The sequence below is a fragment of the Ursus arctos genome, unplaced genomic scaffold, assembly GCF_023065955.2.
Source record: "Ursus arctos isolate Adak ecotype North America unplaced genomic scaffold, UrsArc2.0 scaffold_14, whole genome shotgun sequence".
NCBI lineage: Eukaryota > Metazoa > Chordata > Mammalia > Carnivora > Ursidae > Ursus > Ursus arctos.
The window spans coordinates 28,178,736-28,202,599 of record NW_026622808.1 but is presented as its reverse complement, the minus strand read 5'-3'; the positions used below and the strand labels follow the sequence as shown (position 1 = coordinate 28,202,599).

The 23,864-nt window shown below is 63.7% G+C and overlaps 3 protein-coding genes across 9 annotated transcripts in view; 2 read left to right on the top strand and 1 right to left on the bottom strand.

Annotated features, from left to right (window-relative positions):
- Positions 1–2,493, top strand: part of ELL (elongation factor for RNA polymerase II) — a 75,279-nt gene extending 72,786 nt beyond the window's left edge. The window contains exon 12 of the mRNA XM_026500540.4: positions 145–2,493. Within this exon, the coding sequence (XP_026356325.3) occupies positions 145–261 (117 nt within the window). The 3' untranslated portion in view covers positions 262–2,493. The remainder of the gene's footprint in view (positions 1–144) is intronic.
- Positions 2,494–2,624: 131 nt separating this feature from the next.
- ISYNA1 (inositol-3-phosphate synthase 1) lies at positions 2,625–9,003 on the top strand. 4 transcript variants are annotated; one of them, XM_026500537.4, is made up of 13 exons: positions 2,625–3,076; positions 4,189–4,361; positions 4,545–4,639; positions 5,790–5,918; positions 6,066–6,227; positions 6,517–6,649; positions 6,749–6,942; positions 7,170–7,319; positions 7,403–7,618; positions 7,744–7,908; positions 7,991–8,104; positions 8,175–8,392; positions 8,530–8,832. In XM_026500537.4, exons 1-13 carry the CDS (start codon positions 3,039–3,041, stop codon positions 8,729–8,731), a joined length of 1,989 nt encoding a protein of 662 aa, XP_026356322.3. In that variant the 5' UTR covers positions 2,625–3,038; the 3' UTR covers positions 8,732–8,832. The 4 variants fall into 4 exon arrangements, with proteins under 4 accessions (XP_026356322.3, XP_057167626.1, XP_026356323.1 ...); XM_057311643.1 differs by lacking the exons at positions 2,625–3,076; positions 4,189–4,361; positions 4,545–4,639 and adding an exon at positions 4,678–5,064; XM_026500538.4 differs by lacking the exons at positions 2,625–3,076; positions 4,189–4,361; positions 4,545–4,639 and adding an exon at positions 5,602–5,683.
- Positions 9,004–9,050: 47 nt separating this feature from the next.
- SSBP4 (single stranded DNA binding protein 4) lies at positions 9,051–23,457 on the bottom strand. Of its 4 annotated transcripts, none has more exons than XM_048226669.2 (18): positions 23,057–23,457; positions 17,214–17,286; positions 16,797–16,858; positions 16,624–16,708; positions 12,927–13,016; positions 12,358–12,423; positions 12,073–12,132; positions 11,912–11,981; positions 11,679–11,746; positions 11,525–11,592; positions 11,146–11,191; positions 11,005–11,040; positions 10,847–10,901; positions 10,686–10,756; positions 10,515–10,593; positions 10,078–10,106; positions 9,693–9,916; positions 9,051–9,440 (listed from the first exon to the last, which is right to left on the bottom strand). In XM_048226669.2, exons 1-17 carry the CDS (start codon positions 23,113–23,115, stop codon positions 9,707–9,709), a joined length of 1,227 nt encoding a protein of 408 aa, XP_048082626.1. In that variant the 5' UTR covers positions 23,116–23,457; the 3' UTR covers positions 9,051–9,440; positions 9,693–9,706. The 4 variants fall into 4 exon arrangements, with proteins under 4 accessions (XP_048082626.1, XP_026356331.1, XP_048082627.1 ...); XM_026500546.4 differs by having other exon boundaries at positions 9,809–9,916; positions 23,057–23,454; XM_048226670.2 differs by lacking the exon at positions 12,358–12,423 and having other exon boundaries at positions 23,057–23,456.
- Positions 23,458–23,864: the final 407 nt, after the last annotated feature.

Here is a 23,864-nt window from a genome sequence, read left to right as displayed (position 1 = left end):
GCAGGGGGAGTGGGAGCCCAAGGTGGCCCGTAGGCTGGCACTAGGCTGGCACGCGCCCCACGAGGCAGTGCTTGTCCTCGCCCCCCGCGCTCTGGGACGCCGGGCGGGCTGGAGGACGCGGCTCAGGCCTGCGCTCTCTTACAGACCAACACCAACTACAGCCAGGAGAAGCACCGCTGCGAGTACCTGCACAGCAAGCTGGCCCACATCAAGAGGCTCATCGCCGAGTACGACCAGCGGCAGCTGCAGGCCTGGCCCTAGCCTGAGGCCGCGGGGCAGGAGGTCCTGCTTGGCCCGCTAGGCCAGCTCCCCTTGCCGGGCTGACCCTTCTGGATGGCGGGGGAGCTGGGGCGGGGGCGGGGGGGGGAGCTACAGAACGGAAAAAGAGATTTATTTAAAAAAATAAATACGAGGAAGACCACGTTCATCTGAGCCAGCAACGCCGGCTTTCAGGGGAGCCCCGCAGACCTGGTGCCCGCAGCTCACAGATTCAGGTGGGGGGGCCGGCGTCTCATCCCACTCCCTCGGCCCCCCCACGTCTGAGGAGCCCCCACCCGGGATGGGCTCTTCAGGAAGCCCACCTCCTCTCCGGCCCGCAGCCCGAGGGGCTTCAGTGCCCCCTCACGGAAAGACTCCAGGGCCAGCCTGCCTGCCTTTTCTAGTTTTCTACAGAGACAGCCACTTTTAGCTACTGCTTCTGAGACTCCGTCTATTTTTGTATGAGAGAGAAAGCATCTTTTCTAAACCTGTGCCCCCCCTCCCTGGACACCAGGGTCCGGATGCCACCCTGTGTCCTTCCTGCAGTATTCAGATGCCGGCGGCAAGTTCAGTTGTTCTTGAGGGCTGAGGAGAGAACCGAGGAGGGGGTGGCGGGTGGGGGGTGGGGAGGTGCAGCCGGCTCGCCTCCCGGGCTGGGGTCTGGCTGTGCTCCTGCCGCTAGCCCTCCCTCTGGTCTCCAGCCTCTCCCCGCCTAGGCAAGGACGGGGTCTCTGCCCGAAGGGGGTGGAGGCCCGCCCAGGTCTATTTCGAGAACTCCAGCTGGCCTCCGAGCAGCAGCTGCCAAGCTGCGGGAGCAGAGCAGCTCTCAGCCCACCAGACCTGCCCTGCTATTTCAGGCCCTCAGCTGTAGGGGGTCACTGGGGGTTTTCTGTGCTACGAGCTCACACTGCAACAACAGTGTCAAATTTTATTTTATTATGTTCTCGATTTCCCCTTTGCTGCTGCTTTTCTTTTCACGCCGAGACCGTGTGGTCTCCATGCTGTTGACCTCACTCCATCCCTCAGTTTGCTTGTGGGTCTTGGGGTCATCTTAGCAGAGCCACCGCAGGGTTTGCACTCAGGGAGGGGCTGGGGGTCGATGGGGTCAGGGGACCCCCCGAGAGCGAGCTCAGAAAACGTGCCCTCTCCGCCCACTCTGGGGGCAGGGGATCCATGGACACCATAATTGCTGCTTAGTAGCTGTGCCTAGTCTAGTGTCCCCAAAAGTGTCGGGGGACCACGCGCACGCATGCGTGCGTGTGTGTGCGCGCATGTGCACGCGTGTATGTGTGTATGTGTGTGTGAGGGGCCCCGCCGGGGTGCAGTGGGGCCTGAGGCGTGTGTTCACATTCAGGGCCACATTCAGCGAAGCCACCCAGGACTGGGGAAGGCGGAGGGAGTGGCTGCAACCTGGAGCCTGGGGCTCGCCAGCGGGGGGAGGTGGGGGGCTGCTGCCGCCAACACTAGCGAGGCAGGGAGAGCAGAAATGCTCAGTAGACGTGTCTATTTTTCTAAGCCACGGGGATGTCTCCTAATGGCTTCCCAAAGAGCAGGCACCTGCAGTCCGCCCCCCCCCCCCACCGGCTCCTTCCTTGGGACCCCTGGGATGCCCGGAGCACCGAGGGAGCTGATCCTTCATGTTTCAATAGCTGTTGTTTTGTTTTTTCATTTGGGATGGAGTGGGGGGAGGGCCGAGCGGACCCCAGGGATCCCCGAGTTCTGCAGACAGCCGAGTCGTGTGCGCGGACTACTCGGCCGGACATGCAGACTCGGCTGAAGGATTGTTTAAGGAGGCCACAGTTGGAGGGCTGACCCGGCCCTCCACCCTGGGAACCAGTTCAAGGGACTCCAAGTTGAATTTCCTTTTTGTTGTTGGCTTTTTGTTGTTTTTTTGTTGTTGTTGTTTTTCTCCTTTTAAGGAATTATGAAGCTAAGAAAAGTTTTGTGCTTTGGGGGTTGATGGACAAAAGTTCTAGCTGATTAAATATGGTCTAACTTATTGATACTGTGTTCCCCCCCCCCTTAATATTGTACTGTGGAGAAAAACTATTTTGAGCCATGGAGTTGGTGTTTACAAGAACTTTTCACTTTTGCCAAAATGTTACTATTGAAAGGCATCCGCGTCTTCAGTTTCCTAATATTTTCTTAAAAGATCTAGTGTCCTTTTTGTACACTAAACCAGGTGAATGCTGATTTTTTCAACCTACAATAAATTTCACTGAACCGAACCTAGAAGCCCCAAGTGCCTGGGAGCATTTTTGTCTGTCACAGCCGGGGCCTCTTGGCTCCCTTGTGGGGGTGGGCTGGGGTCAGGAGGGTACCGAGCCCTGGAGCACCATGGCGATGAGCAGGTGTGTGGCCGGGGTGGGGGCGCAGGGAGGCCGGCAGGTGGAGGCTGACTGGCCGAGGCGATGGGCACTGCTGGTGCGAGGCATGAGGTCAGACCGCCTGGTCGTAGGTAAGAAAGGATGAAGCCTCGGGATACGGGGGCAGTGGGGAGCCACAGTGGGTATATGAGAAGGGCTGTGTCCCCCAGTGTCGACGACAGGGTAGACCAGGTCCAGCCGGGGCCTTCCGAAGTGCCACAGCCCCCAGGAGTAGTAGGGACACATGGGGCCAGGGGAGTGCCCTTCCCTGGGGAAATGAGCTGTGGCTGGGGAAAACGGCAGTGATGGCACTGTTCTGTTGTTTCTTCCCGCCAGGCTGGCTCACTGGGGCTGCCCCTGTGCCCATGATGGGGATGGGGATGCCGAGGCCCAGTGGAATCTCCCAGGCCCAGGATGCCGGTAGCAATGGCTGTCCTTGCCCCATGCTCCAGGTGAGGAGAGGAAGGCGGGGGTCAGGGTCCTCCTCTTGAAGGACAGGGTGTGGGTGGGTGTTTATTTTAGAAAGGAAAAACAGACAAAGAATAAGCCTGGGATGAAAGGGGTCCAGGGGTCAGGGGCTCTGGGCCTTAACCTCCTGGACAGCCCCTCTGGCCCCAGCCTTGGCCTGAGTTCTAAGGTGGCCCGGGAATCCAAGGGGCGCAGGAGGCAAGGTCGGGCGGGCCCTGTGGGGCAGAGCATACCCTGCTCCCCCTTTTAGGGGATAACCTCTCTGTCCCGACAGTACAGGGTCCAGGGCCAATGTCTGCTTCCTTGAACCCTGTCATGCCTCAGCTTGGCCCTGCCCACGTGCTCCCATAGGCCCTTCTCCGACTCCCCTGCAGCCCCTCCCACTGCCCAGAGGCACTGTGGCCATCAGGCCCTGAGTGCACCATAGCTGCAGGGGGTCCCATCAGGATCCTTCCTGAGCCAAGGATGCCACAAATCCAGCCCCCCAGGGGCCCCAGAAAGATCTTCCCGACCTCACAACCTGTAGCGTGGCAGAGGGGCTTGGGGCCGCCCACTCACCCCTGCCTGCCACTTGCTGGCCAAGGTCCCTGGTTCCCATCTCACCAGCACTCTGATCCCATAGCCCCTCCTGTGTGCCGAGCTCCGCTTGGGCACTGGCACTTAGTGACGGAGACAGCCCTGCCCCTGCCCTCAGGAGCCTGCGTTATAGTGGGGACAGGGGTCCCCAGTTGCTCCAAGGCAACACAGTCTCCCCCCTCCCCTCACCCAGGCAGTCCCTGCGATCACTGTCCGGTGCCCGACGGACTGCTCTGCCCTTTCTCTCCTCCTGGCACCTCCCACAGGCTGCCCAGTGCACGCTAGGGCTCCCCAGGCCTGGGCGTCGGCACGTTCCCGGGTCAGCTGGCACTTGGCGGCGCACGCTCCCTCCCTCTGGCACCAACTGTATTTCCGTTCTTGGGGCTGGCATCAGATCCCACAGGTTAAGGGCTCAGTCCCACGAGACCGCCCACCACTCCAGACACCTGCCCCAAGTATCTGGCCACCCATACTCTGAGCAACTGGATATAAACCAGGGCTTCCCACGGCTCCTTCTTAGGTTTGCTAGAATGGCTCACAGAGCTCAGGAAAACACTGCCAACAGCCACATGGAGGGAGATGCTGAAGGCAGGGTGTGGAGAACAGCGCCGGGCGCCCATGCCCTTCTCCAGATGTGCCCCCTCCCACACGCCATGTGCGGTTTCGGGGTGTTTATGGAGGTTCCGTTAGCAGGTATGATGAAATCACCAGCCTTTGGCGACTGAACTCCATCTCCAGCCAGAAACCAGGAACAAAACCCTAGTATTTATTACACAGTATTCCCTGTCCCCAGCCTTGCGGGTCTGCACTGGTCCCCAAACTGCTCCCCCCGCCCACCGGCCTCCTTTTCATCTGCCTGTGCACCCTCTCCCCCAGGTTTTTGCCAGGGCAGTTCTTCATCTCTCCTGATAACGGACGTCTTCAAGTCTCAAGACTCTTCCAGCGACCACCTCCTCCCAGCAACCTGCCTGGTCAGACCCTACTTCTGAGTTGGCTCGGGCTAGGGGTGCCCCAGTCTCCTTCCGGCTCCCCCACACTGGAGTCCCTTGAGGACAAAGCCTGGAACCGGAGCCTTGGAGCCCCCAACCTCCAAGGCCAGGCCCTGACCATGTTTCCTGCGAGCGTTCCCAACTATCCACCTTTTGGGTCAGCTCCAGTGGTGGAAACTTTCCAGCCGGAGGAGGCCGCTTGTTTTGGAAAGTTCCTGGGGGAGCCGCCCCCGCCCGCCCGCTGGGTTCCCACGCTCCCTTATCACTGGGTGCTAGGGGGGCGCAGTGCTGTGCCTGCCTAGCTCCTCCCCAGCTGACCTCCTTGGCCCTGCCCCCTCCCTTCCCCTCCTCTCCCCACCGAACACTGGCCCCCTTCAGCCAGGCCCTGCCAAGCCCTCCTGCTACAGGTAGGGAAACCCAGGCCTCGCAGCGCCGCCTACACACTCCGTGTGAGCCCTGTCAGGCGTGCCTGGTGGGGTAGTCCCGCTCAGGAAGGGGGAGCAGAGGCGGCCGCGGCTGGAGGAGGGCCTGGCTGTGGAGTCTGAGCCCCGGCTCAGTCTTTGGCTCCAGTTTGCGCTGCAGTGTCTCGGACCCAGGTGCCCAGCCCTCCTGCCCAGCTCCACCTCCTGCCTGGTGGCTGGGCCTGGCGCTCTCTTGCAGCCTTAATGCCCTCTTTTTGTAAAATGAGGAAAAGTGGCCGCGCGCCCTAACCGGCTGCGGTGAGAATGGAATCCACGCGCCCGGTGCGCGGGCGGGGGTCTGTGGCCCACGTGGATATCCCGCCGCCCCCGGTGGGGCGGGAACCCAAGGGCAGCGATGGCTCGGGCCTACGGGGCCTTGAACCCGAGTCCTCCTAGTCCTCCCTGTCCGAGGCCGGAGCGCCCCTCCTCCCCGCGCGCCCCTCCTCCCTGGCGCGGGTGGGGTGAGGGGCGGGGCGGGGCGGGGGCGGGGCCGCGGCTCTTTTCTCTGGAGTTCGCGCGCCCCGAGCCCTCGCCGTCTGCCACTGTACGAGTTGAATCCGCGCCGGTGAGTGCGGCCCCGGGGCGTGGTGCGGGCTCCCTGGGGACCGCTGTCGGCTCGGTCCGCCGGCTCTCGTGTCCCCGCTGACCTCCTGTCCACCCCGCGCCCCTAGCTCTCCGCGATGGAGGCCACAGCCGATTTCGTGGTCGAGAGCCCCGACGTGGTCTACGGCCCCGACGCCATCGAGGCTCAGTACGAGTACCGGACAACGTGCGTCAGCCGCGAGGGCAGTGTCCTCAAGGTAGGCAAGGGACCCGAGGTGGGGGGTGGGAATGGGGGAACCAGGGAGCCGGGAGGGGACGGGAATTACCCAACGTCGAAGACTCTGTCCCTGTAGTGAGGGAGGAAGGGCCTGTGGCCTCAGGCTCACTGCACCGCCCGCCCCCAGGTATACCCCACGTCCACGCGCTTCACCTTTCGGACCGCCCGGCAGGTGCCCCGGCTTGGGGTCATGCTCGTCGGCTGGGGCGGGAACAACGGCTCCACGCTCACCGCTGCCGTGCTGGCCAACCGACTGCGCCTGTCCTGGCCCACGCGCACCGGCCGCAAGGTGGGGGGTCGGGTGGGGCTCGGCCGGAGTCCCTGCCGGAGGGGGAAGGGCCTTTAGGGGGCGGAGCTCTACGAAGGAGGAGACCCTCCCGGAACGGAGCTTAAGGTGCCGGCGGGCTCCCGGGGGTGGGGGGAACCTCCAAAGCGGGGAGCGGCTTCTGCCCTGGCTTGGAGCGCTGAGCGGAGGCGCCCAGAAGGAAGGCGGAGCTTGAGGGTGCCGGGCGGGGCCCTGGCCGGCTAGTGGCTCTCGCCACGCCCCACCTCACTCCGCCCCGCCTGCCGCCCCCCAGGAGGCCAACTACTACGGCTCGCTGACGCAGGCGGGCACCGTTAGCCTGGGCTTGGACGCCGAGGGCCAGGAGGTGTTCGTGCCTTTCAGCGCACTGCTGCCCATGGTGGCACCCGACGACCTCGTGTTCGACGGTGGGCGGGGCCCTAGGCAGGGGGCTGGGGCGGGCGGCGGGGCCTGGAGGGGCCCACGTTCTGGGTTGGGCGGAGCTTGAGGGTGTCCCCCCGCCCCAGGCTGGGACATATCTTCGCTGAACCTGGCTGAGGCGATGCGGCGCGCGCAGGTACTGGATTGGGGGCTGCAGGAGCAACTGTGGCCGCACTTGGAGGCCCTGCGCCCGCGGCCCTCTGTCTACATCCCCGAGTTCATCGCAGCTAACCAGAGTGCGCGCGCTGACAACCTCATACTGGGCACTCGCGCACAGCAGGTGCGGCCCCGCCCAAAGCCCTGTATCCCTTGCCACTTGTTGCTCTTGCCTTTTGCCCCTGAGTTATCACCCACCACCCCTACCATCCCCCGCCCCCCACGTTATTGGCCTTTTGTCTCCTCGTTCCCATCCTGAGCTTCCAGACCTCACTTTGCACTTGGGGAACCGAGTAGCCCAGACCTCCCCAGGTCGAGGGGCCTGTACAACCTCCTTCCCTCCCTGCCCAGCTGGAGCAGATCCGTAGGGACATCCGTGACTTCCGGTCCAGTGCTGGGCTAGACAAAGTCATCGTGCTGTGGACAGCGAACACGGAGCGCTTCTGCGAAGTGGTCCCAGGCCTCAATGACACCGCCGAGAACCTGCTGCGTACCATCCAGGTGCGTACGTCCAGGGTTGGAGAGAGGGGTTAGGACAAGCCCTCAAGGACCCCTCCGTGCTGATGGCCCGCCTACGTCCACAGCTGGGCCTGGAGGTGTCGCCCTCCACTCTCTTCGCTGTGGCCAGCATCTTGGAGGGCTGCGCCTTCCTCAATGGGTCCCCGCAGAACACGCTGGTGCCTGGGGCGCTCGAGCTGGCCCGGCAGCGACGCGTCTTCGTGGGCGGAGACGACTTCAAGTCCGGCCAGACCAAGGTCAAGTCCGTGCTCGTGGACTTCCTTATTGGCTCTGGCCTCAAGGTGTGTGGGCCTGGGGGGTGCACAGCTCAGGAGGGGGGGCCTGGACCCCAAGCACCAGACTTGTGCGCCGCGGGGCTTGTGCGCCGTGGGGCCTGCAGCTGCCGCGGGACCCCTTGCTCCCGCAGACCATGTCCATCGTGAGCTACAACCACCTGGGCAACAATGACGGGCAGAACCTGTCGGCGCCGCCACAGTTCCGCTCCAAGGAGGTGTCCAAGAGCAGCGTTGTGGACGACCTGGTGCAGGGCAACCCCGTGCTCTACGCGCCCGGGGAGGAGCCCGACCACTGTGTGCGTGGGCCAGGGGCCGCTGGGGGGGGGGGGGGGCTGGCGGAGGAGGGCGGGGACCCCGTGACCTCGTGCCGCCCCCCAGGTGGTCATCAAGTACGTGCCGTACGTGGGGGACAGCAAGCGGGCGCTGGACGAGTACACGTCGGAGCTGATGCTGGGCGGCACCAACACGCTGGTGCTGCACAACACGTGCGAGGTGCGGGGCCGCCGGGCGGGAGTGGGGCTGCCCGCCGGCCCGCCTGCCTTCTGACCCGCCGGCCCCGCAGGACTCCCTCCTGGCCGCGCCCATCATGCTGGACCTGGTGCTGCTGACCGAGCTGTGCCAGCGCGTGAGCTTCTGCACGGACGCCGACCCCGAGCCGCAGGGCTTCCACTCCGTGCTGTCGCTGCTCAGCTTCCTCTTCAAGGCGCCGCTGGTGCCGCCGGGCAGCCCGGTGGTCAATGCGCTCTTCCGCCAGCGCAGCTGCATCGAGAATATCCTCAGGTGTGCCCCGGCTTTGGGGTCCCCGTCCGAGGCCCTCATGTCCACTGGCCCGCTCGGCACCGGGACTCTAGGGATTGGAGGCTGTGGGGTCCCCAGCCTCGGGGTCTGGCCCCGCTCAGCCCCAGCCTTTCCCCCAGGGCCTGTGTGGGGCTCCCGCCACAGAACCACATGCTTCTGGAGCACAAGATGGAGCGCCCCGGCCTCAAGCGAGTGGGGCCTGTGGTCGTCACCTGCCCTGTGCCTTGCAAGAAAGGACCGGCGCCAACTGCCCCCAACGGCTGTACAGGGGATGCCAACGGGCACTCGCAGGCCGAGGCACCCCAGATGCCCACCACTTAAGGCCATGGCCATCCTTCTCCCCCAAAACTCTTGCCCCGGCTGCCCCTCAGGACCCAACCCTTCCAAGACCCCCGAAGACAATAAAGCCAGTGCCACCATCAGCCACAGCATCACCTGTGGGTTCTCAGCGCCTGCGACCTAACCCTAACCCCCCCCAACTCCAGCCCTATCGCCCGTTTTTCACGTGGTAGGCTCCTACCTACCCTTGAGAAACTGATGCCCCAGCTCTTGAAACTTCTAGGACCCTAGAAACCTCTGCCTAACCCCATGATGGGGGGACGTGGCCACAAGCCACAGCGAAGAAATCTGAGACCAGATACCAAAAACCAAAACCAAGTTACATTTATTGATGGGGCCCACCCCTGCCGTCCAGGGGAAAGGAGGTCCCCAAGGACAAGGAGCCCCCTGGGACAAAATAGAAATGGCGGGAAGGGCCTATACAGGAAAAAACGTCTCTGAGGTCCTTGCGTTTTGTTTTGTTTTTTGTTTTCTTATAAAATGAGAGTCCTTCGTGCGGGGCCTCCCAGCTGTCCAATCCTTGAACTGGATGGAGTACAGTCGCCCGAGGTGTGACCTCAGACCCTCACCCAGCAGACTGCCCGAGCCCCTGGACCTTGGTCCCAGGCAGGGGCACTGGGCAGAAGCCGAGGCCGGCAGTGGGCAAGGGGCTGCTGCCCCATCACACGCTCATGGTCATCCCGGGCGAGTACTGCGGAGAGACGAGGGGGGTGGCGCGCGGAGGCGGGCTCAGCTCCGGCCTATACTGGGACCCGCCCCCCGGGGAGAATGGGGGACGGGGCGGAGGGAGGGGAGGAGACAGGTGGCGATGCGTGGGGAGACCGCCCTGGGGTGCGGGTCCCAGGGTGGGGTTGGGATAGGGGGCGGGCCGGTGAGATTAGGGCGGGAGGGGGGAGAGAGGGAGGAGAGGGGAGGGGAAGGATGCCGCGGCCGCCCCCCCCACCTGGCCCGCCGCGGTCACGGTCTTGCTCTGGCCCCCCGGCCGCCCCGCCGGGGTCTGCCCGCCAGGCCCCTCCGGCCCGACGCCGCCGCGGGGGGGGAGTCGACGCAGTCGCTTACGCTTTCGCTCGGGAACGGGTGTAGGAAGGTCCCGGCGGCCGCCATCTCGCCGTCGTCCCGCGGGGTGCCCGGGGCGTTGCTCAGGCCGGCCACGGCGCCGGGGGAGCTCTGGGGGCGGCCGCGGTCAGCGCAGTACTCCCCGCCCCGCGGGCCAGGCCCTGCCCACCGCTCGGCCCAACCCGAACCAGGCCTCACAACTCTGGCCAAGCCCGCATCCCCGCACCCAGGGAGCCCCAGGCCCCGCCCCACGCAGGAGCGCGGCCCCTCACCTTCGGCAACCCGTCCATATCGCCCGAGCCTGTGGACCGACAGACGGCAGACCGCGGCTCAGATGCGCCTGCGCCAGGCCCAGCACCAATCCCCCCGCCCCCGCCGCAGCTCAGGGTCAACTAACCCCTGCCTGAACTTGCCCCGCGGCCGTGCCTCCGTCTCTGGGCCCAGCCCGCTGGGGCGCTGCTGGGGGTCCCGGATGGAGGGTCCGGACGGGGGTCAGTGATGGCACTCTTGGTTTAGCTAGTGGAACTTCCTCCCCCCGTGCCCCCCATCGCAGCTCATGTCAGTGAGCGGCCCGCGGAGGCTCAGGGTGCAACCAGGACGCCGACAGAAGAGCCAGGGAGAGGGGCGGGAGCAACCGCCAGGGGGCGCAAAAGGCTCGCGAAGCGGCGGGGCTGGGGCGTGGGGTGCGTGTCTCGGGAGGCCCACTCACCCAGGGATCCGTTCACGTGGTGAGGCTCCATCGCACTCATGGCCGCCATGGGGCCCTCCGGACCAGGGCCGAGCGGGAACTGCGGGCGGGGGGGCAGCGTGGGACTCGGGCCACCAGATCCCCGGCGGAGCCACCGCCTTCCGCAGCCCCCACCCTGGACCCCACACTCACATTAGCCCTGCCGGCGCCCGGCCCAACGGGGTTCATGATCGTGTACATGCTCTCGCCGGAGTTGGTGGAGTCTGGGGGGGAGACTGGGGCGTGAGGGGCTGGGGTGGGAGGGTTTCTCCAGGCAAGCACACCCCCCCCCCACCCCGCCCAGGCTGTAGCACCTCCAGGGCTGGGCATGATGGGTGTTCCAGGGGGCCCACCTCCTCCTGGGGGTCCCTGCACAAGGAAGGAGACAAAAGAAGGTGAGAAAGACCCCCCCCCATCTGCCAACCACCCCCCTGCCTCCTGGCTCCAGCGGCCCAGCCACAGCGTCACTCACCGTGTAGCTGCCGGGGGAGGAGGAGGAATAGGGAATCTGGGAAGAAGGGCAGCTATGAGCAGCTGGCCCACTCTACCCCCCACACCGCTCACCCACCCCTCCACCCTCCCCCTCCCCTGCCCCCCTCCGCCCGCCACTCACCGAGTTTCCACTGGGGCTGGCCCATGGGCCTCGCACTCCAGGGCCCCTAGAAGAGATAGCGGGTGGACCCTGGGGTGAGGCCAGGTGGTACGCAGCCCCCCACGACACACTCCGTGACTGCCCCACCCTGCCCCATGTGCCCCCAAATAGGCCAGCAGAGCAGCAGACCATGGCTGAGAGTTGGTAACCAGGGATGGATTCTAGTCAGCCTTCAAATCCCAGCCTATCACTCACTGGCCTGTGGGCCTCAGTTTCCCCACCCAAAACAGAGTAAACAACCAGAGCTGTTGTGCAGACTGAGTCTGGTCCAGCAGAGCTGGCCCATGAAGCTGGGTGGTGGCCTGCACGGGCACACCCCAGGGGTCTCTCCTGGCCTTACATGTTCATGGTGGGCAGGCCTGGGCCGGCGAGGGAGTTGGGTGGGGGCCGCATGCCACCTCCATAGCTCTGGGAAGGCAAAAGGGCTGTGAGTGCAGCTCAAGGTGTCGGGGGAAGCCCCTGACGCGCACCCCCTCTCCTGGCCCAGCCCTCACCTGGGGTCCAACACTGGCCATGCCCCGTGGAGGTGTCACTCTCTGCATCGGGCCCATGCTTGGATGCCCTGAAGTGGGGGCAGAAGGAAGGGGGCTCAGGCCAGTAACACTCCCCCAGGGTGGACATGTGCTGTAGGAGGGTGGTTCTGCACCAGGAGGCAGCAGGGACGAGGCACTTGGAGCTGGGGTCCTAATGGGTGGGGGGTGGCAGCAGCTGGAGCTTCCCTACTCACCCTGAGCACGCGGGGAGGGTTCCATGGCGCCAGGGAGGAGGGGCTGGGAGCCGGGGAGGCCCACAGGAGGCTGCGGGAAGGGGGAGGGAGTGGCAGCACTGAGTGTGGGTACCCCCACCCTGGCCCAACTCCTGCCCCCCATCCCCTCATCCCTCTCTCACCTGACTCGGCATCCGCAGGGTGGGCCGGGGGCCCCCTGGGAACCGCGGTGACATGAAGGGCTGGAAGAGGTGGGCCGGGGATCAGCACCTCCCGCCACCCGCTCACCCCCCCCCAAAGCTACCCCGTTCCTGCAGCACCCGGGGCCCCAGCCTGGACAGCCCCCTCCTCCGGGACCAGCCAGCAAAGCGCAGCCAGCCAGTGCCCGGTGCCTGAGTGCATGGGGCGGGGGGCTCGAGTGGCTGGGACGTGCGTGTGCAAAGGGGCAGGGCGTCACAGGTCCTTACCTGAACATGAGGCCCCATAATGGGGGCGTTGGGGTTGTGGGGGGGCTGCTGGGAGCCGGGGGGGCCCTAGGAGGACAGAACCAGGTGGGTTGGGAGGAGCGAGGTCCACCGAAGCTTCACTGCTCTCTGTGGCCCTGCTGAGCTTGGCCAGGGAGGGTGAGGGGACGCCATGGAGGCGGGAGGGTGGGCCAGCCCTGCACTCCTCCGAGTGGAAGACGGGGTTTGGGGTGAGGGGCCCTATGGGAACAGTCACGGGCAAGACCCATGGCTCAGAGAGCCATGCTCTGAGGCCCTGAGCAACCAGGCCCGCGCAGACCAACCTCGCAGAGACCCTGCCCTCTCCCGCACTGGCGCCCGGTCCGATCGACCCGTCCCCTGCGGCCCCTCCCCTGCCGGCACCACCAAAGCCTGCATGCAAATACCCACCTCAGTGACAACCCCCCTACCCCACTGAGGCTGGGGCCTCTCCCCGTAGGATCTCCTCACCCCCATCATGGCCCGTGCTGGTCACCCTCTGAGACACATGCCCACTTGAGTTGGAGAACAAGGGTCATCGGCCCTGGCTGTACCTGGAAGAAGCCGGGTGCCATGGGGCCTGCTGCCATTGCGTCGTTGGGGGCCATGCTCCCCATCACAGGACTGGGGGCCGCTACAGCACTCTGCAGGGGTGAGGAAGACCAGGAGAGCCAGGTCATGTCACTTCCTGCTTGAGTGTCCCCTCCTATCCGCAAACAGCCCACTCTGCAGAACAAGGAACCTGGGCCATCAGATCGCCTACCCATGTGAGGATGTGAAGAGACCTGGAAGGTTCTCTACGTGAAGGAGGAGCAGCTGCCCCTGTCCCCACCCTGGTTTTAGCAACCCTGACTCAGCGCCCTCCTCAAATGTGCGGTGTGGCCGAGGACCCAGGCTTTGCCTCTTTGCTGTACCCAAGATACTGAAGGTGATCGGGGCCCTGCGAGACGTAGCCCACAGCCCAGGGAGGAGGCCAGGGACCTGGGGATCCCGGCTCCTAAGGAGTCAGTCCCAAGCCTGAGGATTCTGGGGGGTCTAAAAACGTCAATGACCCAGGACCCCGTGGGTACGTGCCTCCTGCATCTGGCACAGACTTGCTCTTTCCATCGAAATCTCACCTCAGACTAGTGGGGGCGCCGTCCCTGACTCTAGCCCCGGCCCAACAGGCCCCATATCCTCCTGGCTGGTAAGGTGGTTTAGCTGGACTCCCAGCTCTACCCAAGACACCCCAAATAAACACAAAAATCAACTGGCAGCTTCGAGATGAAACTCCGTCCCAGAGGGCTCCTCCCTGGAGCTGCTGAGCAGACCACCCCCCTCCTCCTCCAGCAGGGAGGGGAAGGAAGAGCAGGACTACTGGGGTGGGGTCTCCAGGCTCCAGACCTCTCTTCAGTTGGAGGAGGGAAGAAGACCGGGTGCTAGACAAGGGAGTTCCCATGTCAGCCAAGGGTGGAGATGCTGGTGGCAGGCCAGAGCTGGCAGGGGGACAGGCTGACAGGCCACTTCCTCTGATAGGTTCCAAGTCCCAGGCTTGTCTGCCTTTGGGAACAGAGCAGGGAGGAGGGGGGAAATGGAGGCCTAGCCTACAGGGTAGAGGGGACACATCAAAGGATAGAGGAGGAGGACTCTGCAAGGACTGAGTAAAGACAGTACTTCTCTGGGGGCCCCTTGACTCTTGTCTGTCTGGATCATCTGGCCCCACTCCACCCCCAACAGGATCCAAGAGGAAGGGTATGGTCTGTGTGGTGGCTACCCCTGGGGCTGGCACAAGCCATCACACAGGGACGCTCAGGAATTTGCAAAACTGCAGCCACTTCGGCTCAGAGGAGTTAAGTATTTTGCCCACAGTCACACAGCATTTCCTGTCCCCACGGAAGTGGGGAGAGGGCTCTCTGGCTGGGTCAGAGCTGGACCCCTGGAGACACAACCCTTCCCCTGGGTATTGCAAGCTGCCCCCCTCCCTTCCTGCCCCTTCCCAAAGATGAACCTCCGAAGGACTCCTGCCCAGGCCCCAAGCTGGGGGGTGGGGGCAGACACCTTCCCTGGCCTAAGGTGACTGAAAACACTCCCAGGGCCTAGCACCAACCTTTTAAAAGCCCGAGACCCTAGGAATGGGGGGATAAAACTCTCACCCCCTCCAAACTGTCAGGTCCCTCCTGCCTCCACCTCACAACGCGCCCCCCCAACACACACACAGCCTGACAGCTGGAGCTGCTCTTGTATTCTCGCAGGCGCCTGCCTCAGTGGCTGGAGGAGGTACTTCTGAGCCCTCGGTCTGTCCGCTCCCCCCAACCTACCCCACAGGGAGGGTGGGAGAGCAGTTCCCCCCTTTCAAGCCGCAGCAGGCGCCAGCGCATTTCCTGGTGGGGCGGGGGAGAAGAGCTACTCTCTGGGCTGCCGATGAGGTGTGGGGGCAGGGAGAACAAGGGGCACCCCTCACCCAATGCGGCTCCCCAACTCTAAGCCCAGAAGGGTTAATACAGGGCAGGCCCACCCTCCCTGGCGGGAGGCCCGAGCTAGACCCCCCACGTCAATCATCCACTCGGAGACGCCCTGGCCCATCCCGCGTTGCTATGACAATGGGTTGGGCGCGCTAGCGTTTCCTGGAGACGCCGAGGTCGGCCGCAGAGCCGGGAGGGGATGAACTGAGCCCCTATTCGGAGGGGGCCCGACCGCGCAGGGGAGGCAAGCACGGCGCTCCCCCCACGTTAGAGCAGCAGCCGGGCAGGATGTGCGCCTGCAGCCACAGGGAACCCGTCACACCATGGCCAGGGCGCTCCCCCCACCCCACGCCTGCTGTGCCTGCACCATCTCCCCCGACGACGCACTCCGCTGCCATGGTAACCAGCGCGCTCCCGGGAAGCGCGCTCCCGTCGATGTGGAGAACACTGCGTTCCGCCGCCCTGCCCTCCCCAGAGGGGCCCAGAGAGGCCGCTGGAGGCGGGGGCAGAGGCGAAGCCAGGGGCAGGGGTGGGGAGGGAAGGGGGCGCTGCACAGGCTGGGAGGAGCTAGGGCTCGACTGGGAGTGCGCGCCCACGCGGAGTCATGCACGCACACAGCTCCAGACACCCCTGGAGCCCCAGTTCTGGCAGGAGAGAGTCAGGGGGACGGCACACGAGCAGTAGAACCCGATGGGGACCATCAGTGTGACCCTGGCTCCCATATACATTGTACAGCGGGTGCGAAGCGTCTTCAGGGGCACGATGAACCCCCACCCCTCGCGGGCTGCACCCCGGCTCTACAAAGGCCTGCCCTTGAGGGGTGGGGGAGCGCTTTATGTGGGGGGGCGGTGCACGACCTTGACCAATTGCAGAGCGAGATGGGGACGGCCACGCCCTGGGAGGCCCGAGGGGGCACAGCAAGGCGGATTGCTCAGGCTGTGAAGACGCCAGCTGTAGGAGAGTGGGTGCACGAGGGGGAGGGGGAGAAGGGGGAACTCGCCTAGAGCTGCGCCGCCCCTGGACGACAGCTGAGCCGCTGCTTCCCCCTTGAGTGGGCCCAGAGCCCCCCAAGCCCTTCCCGTCTGGCCGGAGACCTTTCTGAGAAGCCAGGTGGCCAAGCCCCACAGACAGGACGAAGAGGATGAAGGCAGGGGCCATCTGCTCCCCATGACAATGAGATGCCACCAGCCCTTTCATGTTATCCCCCCTCCTCTCCAGATAGGCCTCTGAGCCCCACTCAACCCGGAGGGAAACTGAGGCCAAAGAGGTGGGGTCAACAGCCCCAATGACCAAGCAAAGTCAGGAACTGTGACCAGTGCTGGGCCTCTACTGCTCAAGGGTGCACCTGCCAGTTAGCCAACCGCACCGCCCCCTGGGCTCGGGAAGGCTGGGGTGGGAGGAGATATGCAGTGGTGAACCCAACCCCCAACACATGCGTGTGCGCGCGCGACACACACACACACACACACACACACACACACACACACACAGCTGGGCAGATGGGGAGGCAGAGCTCCTGGCTCCCCAAGGGATTCAGATGAGGGGGAGGAGAGATAGGGCTGGCCGCAGAAGGTGTGGGGGGAGCTGTGGGGACCCTCAGGGACTGGGTGCAATGGAAGGAGCCTCCCCCACCCCATGAGTGACCATAGACTGAGCAGAGGGCATAGGGACTCCCCAGAAGCGGCCAAGTTCCCAGATCAAACCCCAACACCAGGCCCACCTGCCCACCCAAGCCAGCCCCAAGGCCACAGGCCCCCAAACCGGCCCATGCCCAAGAGCCCTGGTCCCGGTCCCTGGGGCAGGGACTCACGTAGTCCTGGAAGGCCTTGGCCTCATTTGAGTGCTCACATGCCTCTCTGCGGTCGGGCGCTGCACAGTACAAGTCCCAGAACACGCTGTGGGCGGCAAGGGGGGACGATAGTTTCCCCATGCGTCCCCACCCAGCCCCCCTCCATGGCCCACCCTGGTCAGCCCCACACGCACCACCACCAGGAATGCAGGAAGCCTGGGGGTTCCCCCAGCGTAATGTTCTTCTCCCATCGGATCTGCAGGGGGAAAGCAAGACAGTGAGGGTGCCTGCTGCCCGGCCCTGCCCAACTTCTTCCAACCTGGGGCAGCCCCAGCCCATCCTGGTGCCTGGGGAACAGGGAACCAGCAGCCCTGAGCAAGGGTGCGGCGCCCGGGACAACTGAGTAAGGGGCAGAGAAGTGAGCACAGATCCTCAGATGGCCAGACAGATGCCTCGACCCCAGCCCACAGGCCCTGACCCACCCCAGCCCTCCGTTCCCAGGGCCAGCAGAGGGGCAACCCAACCCCACCACTAGAGCCCCAATGGAAAGGGGTATGGGTAGTAAGGAAGGACCCAGCTGGCGGGGGGCTCTGCTGGCGAGACTGGCTTACCTCAGACAGAAAGGTCTGGGCTGACTTCTGGGCACCGACGTGCAGCAGGTACTCGTACACATATAGCGCCAACCTGCAGGCAGGAAGGGTGGGGGCGGGCTCAGGCTCTCTGGAGGCCTGCGGCCGGCCCCACAACCCCCTCCCCAAGGGTCCCTGGGAGAGGCCTCAGTGAACCCTTCGTGACACCATCCTCAGCCTCACTTACTGCCCTCCAATGGTTCACCAACGCCCCCCCATCTATCCCAGACATGATGGCTTCAGCAGGTGCTCAGACCTGCCAACTCCTACACACCCAGCAATACCCAGCCGGCAGGCCCTTCCTCTACGCAGCACTCCCAGCAGTCCCTGACCCCCGACTTGCAAGCCATCCATTCTGCTCAGTTCCACATCCCCTCGTGGACTAAGTCCTGGCGCTGTCCTGCCAGTGCTGTTGCCTTTGTCCCAGGGAGGTCTTCTGGCCAAGAGAAAGGACTCCTGGAGGTCACTCCAGACTCGGCGCTGGGTAGGGCCTCCCAGCGGGTACCCGAGGCCATGTGGCCATGGGCCAACACCTAACTTCCTTCCAGCCTTGTCTGCTAGGCAAAGAAAGGGGCCCTCTAACCTGAGGTCATCCTCCTCCAGGTGTCCCCAGACCCCCATTCTCTTTCTCAGGACCAGTGCCCATCCACCTGTGGTGGCCATGACCTAGCTATACCAGCCCTGCAGAGGGAGCGTGGAGAAGCAAGGGCAGGTGAGGGGCAGTAGGGCCTCCGGTGCCACTTGGCTGCCATGGCGCTGCCTTGTGGAAACACAGTGCCCAGTACCCCTGGACACACCAGCTTGGCTGCTGCCTGCCCCGAGAACACAGGCCACGTCCCAACCAGCGGTGTCCTTCACAGGCCGCACAGGGAGGCCCGGCCCCTCTACACCATCTTCTGAGCCTCCGCACCCTCGGCGCCCACCACCCCTCAGCAGTCCTCCCCACCAGCAAGCAGAGAAACAACTGCCTGCCTCCTGCGGTCACCCATTTCCCAACCATCACAGTTACCGGCCCCTCCCCGTGCTCCCAGGGACCTACTGTCCGTCCAGGCCCCGGGGTGGGCTGGGAAGGTAGGGTCTAGATCCAAGACCCGGGGGGCTCCCCAAGGGCGGGCCTAAGCTGGAAGCCCTTCCAGGATGCCTTCCCACTCAGCTGGCCACCCTTCCCTGGCTGAGGGCCCCATCCTAAAATAACCCTGCTTTGACTCATGTTCCTGTTCTCTCCCACCTTCCCAGACAGGCTTCTTGATCCTCATGTACCCGCCCCCCATCCACTCACCCCCCCTTCCTCAGCTGCCCTCAGACCTCACTGAGGCAGTTCAAGCCAAGGTAGCATGTGCTAGGGAAGGACAGAGGTGGACATCTGAGGGACTGGGGTGGGCAGCTGTGCCAGGGCAAGGTGTGCCCCCGGCTTACACCACACCAAGTGAGCTGTGACAGCCACCAACAGGGACAGGGCACAGAGGGGTATGGCTCGCAGTGGTCACGATACTCCAAGTGTGGGTTTTCCTCAAGACTGGCTGTAGACTCTGCCACGTCACCACACACCTCTCAGCCCTTGGACCCCATGGCCTCCAGGCTTAACCGTCCAACTCACTCCCATAATTCTCTTCCTTTCTAGAGGCTTCCTGAGCCTTCAAGTGGTCTGCATCTGCCAGCCCCCAGTCCATCAGTGAAGGAACAAACGTGACAAGCCAACAGGCTGAAGCAGAGCCAACCAGCCCAGGCCTGCCCCCACCCCCCCGGCAAGGAGAGAGGCTGAGAGAGGTCCAGCCAGTCCCTCACCCCTTTTGGGGGTCACTGCAGGAAGCAGGAAAGTCTGGGGGTGAGATGCCCAGAGATAAGGGAGCAAGATGGGATGGGGGGATCCAGGTAGGCAGGTGTAAGGATAGGGGCAGGGAGGCTGCAGTCTTGCCCTTGGGGACATTCTGACTCAGGAAGCTTCCTGAAGAAATGACCCTTGGCTCCCACCACATCCACCAAGGACTCACACTGCCAGCCATCAGGTCTTCCTACACCTCCCCTTTGCCCTTGACTGTTCAGGGGTGGCATCTGATCCAGGATGCAGGACCCCACCCCTGCCTGCTCCCCTCCCCGCTCCATTAGCCCTGCCCCAGCTCAACCCTGGGCCCTCGCTTCTCTCTCTGGGTAGCCTCCTCTCTCGCTTTGATGACATCTTCATGCAGCTCCCCATGCGGTGCTCCAGCCTGGCCCCACCGAACTTGGGGATCACGTAACATCTAGTGGCCCATCCTCAACATGCTCCCCACCTAGCTTCTTCCTCTCCCACCTCCCCTGTCCCCCGCCCCAATCTGACTTGGGTAGTCTGGCCTTGACTCACAAAGGTACACAGGAGTGTGAATACCCACCCGGTCATCCCCCTGACATCACTGCACTTACTGAATTTAGGGAAAAAAGTTAAGGAAAAAGCTCTGTCTTCTGCTTTGGAGCCCTCTTCCTGCCTCCTCTACCACACCTGGTCTAGGCCACTACCATCTCTTACCTGGATTTCGACAGGGCTCCCCCAGGGCTGCTCTCTCCCCAGCCTCTAGTCTACATGCGCACACACACCCTATAACACTCCTCCTTCATTCCCTCCAATGCCCCAACACATGCACACTGGCCCTCCTCCACCCCAGGGCCTTTGCACAGGGTGTTCCCCCACCCAGGGCACGGGCACCTAGAGACCTATGTGGCTCAAATGTCACCTGTCACAGTCTTCCCTGTCACACCAAACCTCCACCTGCCCCATCCTCCCCCTAGTCTGACACACTGCCTGCAGCTCCTTCTGGAATATAGCTTTGGGAGGGCAGGGACTTGGGTCTCTTTCGTTCACTACTGAAATTACAACACCACCCAGGGCATCTCAGGACCCTAGCTACCTGAAATGAATGAACAAACCAACACGGGGACTCCCTCCTGCGAGGTCAGGATTAACACAAGCAGTCTGGTAAGCACCAGTAAAAGTTAGCTTAGTATTTCAACGTTTAGGATTTGGGGTTTTATCCCCAAAGCAAAGAGAAGCCAGAGAAGATTTTAAGTTTTGCTGATTTCTCTTATGTGTTCATATTTAATTTTTACCAGGATAGAGTCTCAGGGAAGGATCATGAGCTGTTTTGTTTTGTTTTGTTTTGAGTGAAAATTTTTGAAGCCTGGATATCTGACCATGTTGTTTTGAGACCTTCAGGGCGCCACCCCATGCGCGGCCTCCAGCTTGAGGTGTCTCTGTCCAGGCCCTGATCTCAGTTACAGGGAAGGGCCTGGGCTCTGGATCCAAATCCTGGCCTCCCCACCCCTAACCAAGGCTGGCAAATGACCTACAGAACAAAGAGCACACTCATGGGAGGGGCTTCTGCGGTAAGAGGGCAGGTGGATGGAAGGAACGAGTGACCTAGAGGATATGGGGAGCCCAGACCCCAAGTGCTCACAGGAAGAAAAGCTCACGGGGCTACTCGGATGACAGAATGGGGTGTCAGAGCCTCGGAGACTACAGTGCGGCCCCACCACTGTAATTAGCAAGAATTATGGGAGGTAACGGAGGCTCTGAGCACTAGCACAGCGTCCTCCTCCCCCTTAAAGCCTCTGAACTTGCTCTGGGGGCTGGGAGACGCCCTCTACTCAGGGCCTCCTGTCACTTCCAACAGAGGGACGCTCCAGCCCACACATTTCTTCCCCCAGCCCCCCCCCCCACCCTCAAGGCCAGGCCTTTGGGTGTCTCCTCACCATCTGTCTGGCAGCCTCCATGCTTGCCCCTTACAGCCCTTCGCCCAGCCAGTGGCCTGGGTGATGACCCCCACTCACAAATTCCCCTCTGTCTCCTCCTCCTCCTGTTCCTTCCACTTCTCAAGTCTTTCCCTGGAAGCTTCCCTGTGTCCACTGGCTCTGCTTAGCCTCCAGGACTCAGTTCGGGGGTTCCTTTCTCAAGAACCTCTTGCCCATCTGCCCTCCTAACAAGGATGCCCACAGCCACACCTGGAAGCCCAGCAAGAGAGCAAACACAAGGTGATTCCCTCACCTGAGGGGCTAAGGAACAAACTACCCGCGGTCATGCACCCCTTCTCAAAACCAGTCCCAAAACACAAGACACCAACCACGGCTGTCATTTATGGAACTATTTAAACCTACCTGGCAGCCCTTCACATGGGCAGAACCTCTGGGGCCACAGGCGGAAGGATATAAAGGGGACAAAAGGGCCTTCGACAATCCCTGTCACCTTCGTCCTCTTATTTAAAAAGCCCCCAAACCAAGGACCAAAAGCAAGTGCTAGTTCCGGGTGGTAGGTGCCCTCCAGGCTACCCTGTAGGCTGGGAGTGTTTATTATTGGATCCACCATCCACGCACCCAGCAGGTACTCAGTCCATTTCTGGGGCAGGCTGTCCCAGACCTAGTGTTGAGATGAGGACCAAGAAGCAGGCCCAGGACAGGGACCTGAGAAGGAAGACGGGCAGGAGGAGGCAAGACTGCGAGCAGGGAGAACAACACAGTACCAGAGAGCTGAGGACCTGAGCAGTGTAACCCCCCCCACACACACACACCTATTTCACAGAGGAGGAAACCGAGGCCCAGAGACAGGAAGTGGCTCGGCTGGTGGCTGCCTGTGTGGGGTGCTCTACCTGCAGCCTCTCACCCCTCCTTGTGAGAATCCTACAAGGCCAGTTGTCCCTATTTCAGAAACCGATGCTCAGAGCAACCAGGGGACCTCTCCGGGGTGGCCCGGGCTCCTAGCCCCACTCCCGCCTCCTGAGAGCTCTCCCGCACCCCAGACCCTGAGACCTCAGCACATCGCTTCCTCTCCAGGGCCCGGGCACCCCCACGGATGAAAGAGGGGAGGTGACCATCAGGTCTTTCCCCAACTTTCTTCAGCAGCAGAACCCTATCTCCAAACCAAGGCTTAGACGGGGCCCTCTGTAAGCAATGGATGAGCCCAGGACAGGTCTGGCCACCAAGGGCACTGGAAAACAGGCACGACTGGGCCTTTAGGCTCCGCATGAGGTGTTTTTGCAGATCCCAGCGTCCTCCCACTGCGAGCCATCCTCCCACCGTGAGCCAGTGTGGCCTCCCCGGGGGCCCCACCCAGCTACCAGCGCGGGGCTGGGGCTAGCACCCCTCAGGCCCTCGCCTCTCTCGAGCTCTTCCTGACGTGCAGGGGTCCCTAAATGGTCAGTGTCGCCCGCCCCGGAAACTTCGCCGGAGACTGTGGGAAGCCGCGGGGTACGCGACCTCACGCGCACGCGCGACCGCAAACTCGCGCACCCAAGTCTCGACCGTCGGGGAGGTCTCGCGACCCTCGAGTCCCGCTCGGGTCTCTCGCGCCCCCTCAAATCCTGCGCCCTCGTGTCTCGCGCGCCCCTGCAAATGTCGCGACCCCTCGAGCCGCTCGGGTCTCCCCAGCCCTCGAGTTTCACGTGCCCCCTCAAATTTCGCGAACCTCGGGTCTCCCGCGCCCGCTTCAACTCTCACGACCTCTCCGCTCTCGCTCACCCCCTCGCAAACCTCACGACTCCTTGCGCGCCTCGCGCCCCCGGAGTCTCACGCGCCCCTCAAATCTCGCTCTTAAGCTCCTCACACCCCTTAAATCCAACGCACTCCCACCCATCTCGCGACCCCTCGAGCCCCTCGGGCCTCGTGCGCCCCTCAAATCTCGCGCCCCTCGGGTCTCGCGCGCCCCCGCAAATCTCGCGACCCCTCGAGCGCGCTCGGGCCCCGCACGCCCAGCCCCCGCGCCCACGTGCCCCGCGCCGTGCCCGCCGGCATTGGGGTCCACGGAAGCTGCGCGGCCGCCGAGCCCCGCCCCCGGCTCCCGCGGCCCCGGCCCACCGACTCACTTCTCGCGGGCCTGGCTGTCGGAGGGCACGGCCGAGCCCTTGCCCCCCTTGGCGTACATGCTGCTCCGAGCCGCCGCCGCCGCCGCCGCCGCCGCCGCCGGGGCCCACACCTGTCAGGCGGCACCGCGGGCCGCGCTAGCGGTCGCCATAGCTACCCCGCGCCCCGGGCCTCACCGCCCCGAGCCCCGCGCGGGCGCCGCGGGCATCGTCCGCGCGGGGGAGCTCCAGACGGCCAAGGCGGCGGCGGCGGCAGCGGCGGCAGCTCCAGCTTCAGCTCCAGCCACGGGTTTTATTTTCTTCCTCTCTTCCCTCAGCGCGGGCTGTTCCGGGAAGCGCGCGCCCCCTCCTCCCGCCGCGCGCGCCCCCGCCCGCCGCCTCCCTGCCGCCCGCGGGCGCCGCTCTTAAAGGGGCGATGGCGGGCGCGCGGATGGGTCCCGCTGTGGGGACCGTGGGCCGGGCGCGCACGCGCAGTGCCCGCCGCGGGGGGGGGGCGGGTACACGCACGCACGGGTGGGGACGGCCACCTGGGGACACACAACAGGATACAAATGATCACGGCTACACACACACTCCCCAGATAGGACCAGCCACCCAAATTGTACACCAGGAACGCAGCCACACACAGTTGCAGCTACACTCTCGGACACAGAACTCTGCACACACAGATCCACATAGCTACTGGAACAATTAGTGAGAGTTCCATAAAGCAATAGTCAGTCACACGGGATGTACCACCCCTTAGAACTACCCCTACACAGCTTGAGAGGGAACCGCCGCACATACAGCTCACCCAGGGACACAATGTCAT

Coding starts and splice junctions, on each gene's coding strand:
- ISYNA1 (XM_026500537.4), top strand. CDS start 3,039: ATGCCGGTAGCAATGGCTGTCCTTGCCCCATGCTCCAG. Junction 5,919..6,065: donor GCGAGGGCAGTGTCCTCAAG/GTAGGCAAGGGA, acceptor GCCCGCCCCCAG/GTATACCCCACGTCCACGCG. Junction 6,943..7,169: donor TGGGCACTCGCGCACAGCAG/GTGCGGCCCCGC, acceptor CTCCCTGCCCAG/CTGGAGCAGATCCGTAGGGA.
- SSBP4 (XM_048226669.2), bottom strand. CDS start 23,115: ATGTACGCCAAGGGGGGCAAGGGCTCGGCCGTGCCCTCCGACAGCCAG. Junction 13,017..16,623: donor CCAAGGCCTTCCAGGACTAC/GTGAGTCCCTGC, acceptor TCACCCCTGCAG/AGTGCTGTAGCGGCCCCCAG. Junction 11,041..11,145: donor CCAGCCCCAGTGGAAACTCG/GTGAGTGGCGGG, acceptor CCTTCTTCCCAG/ATTCCCTATTCCTCCTCCTC.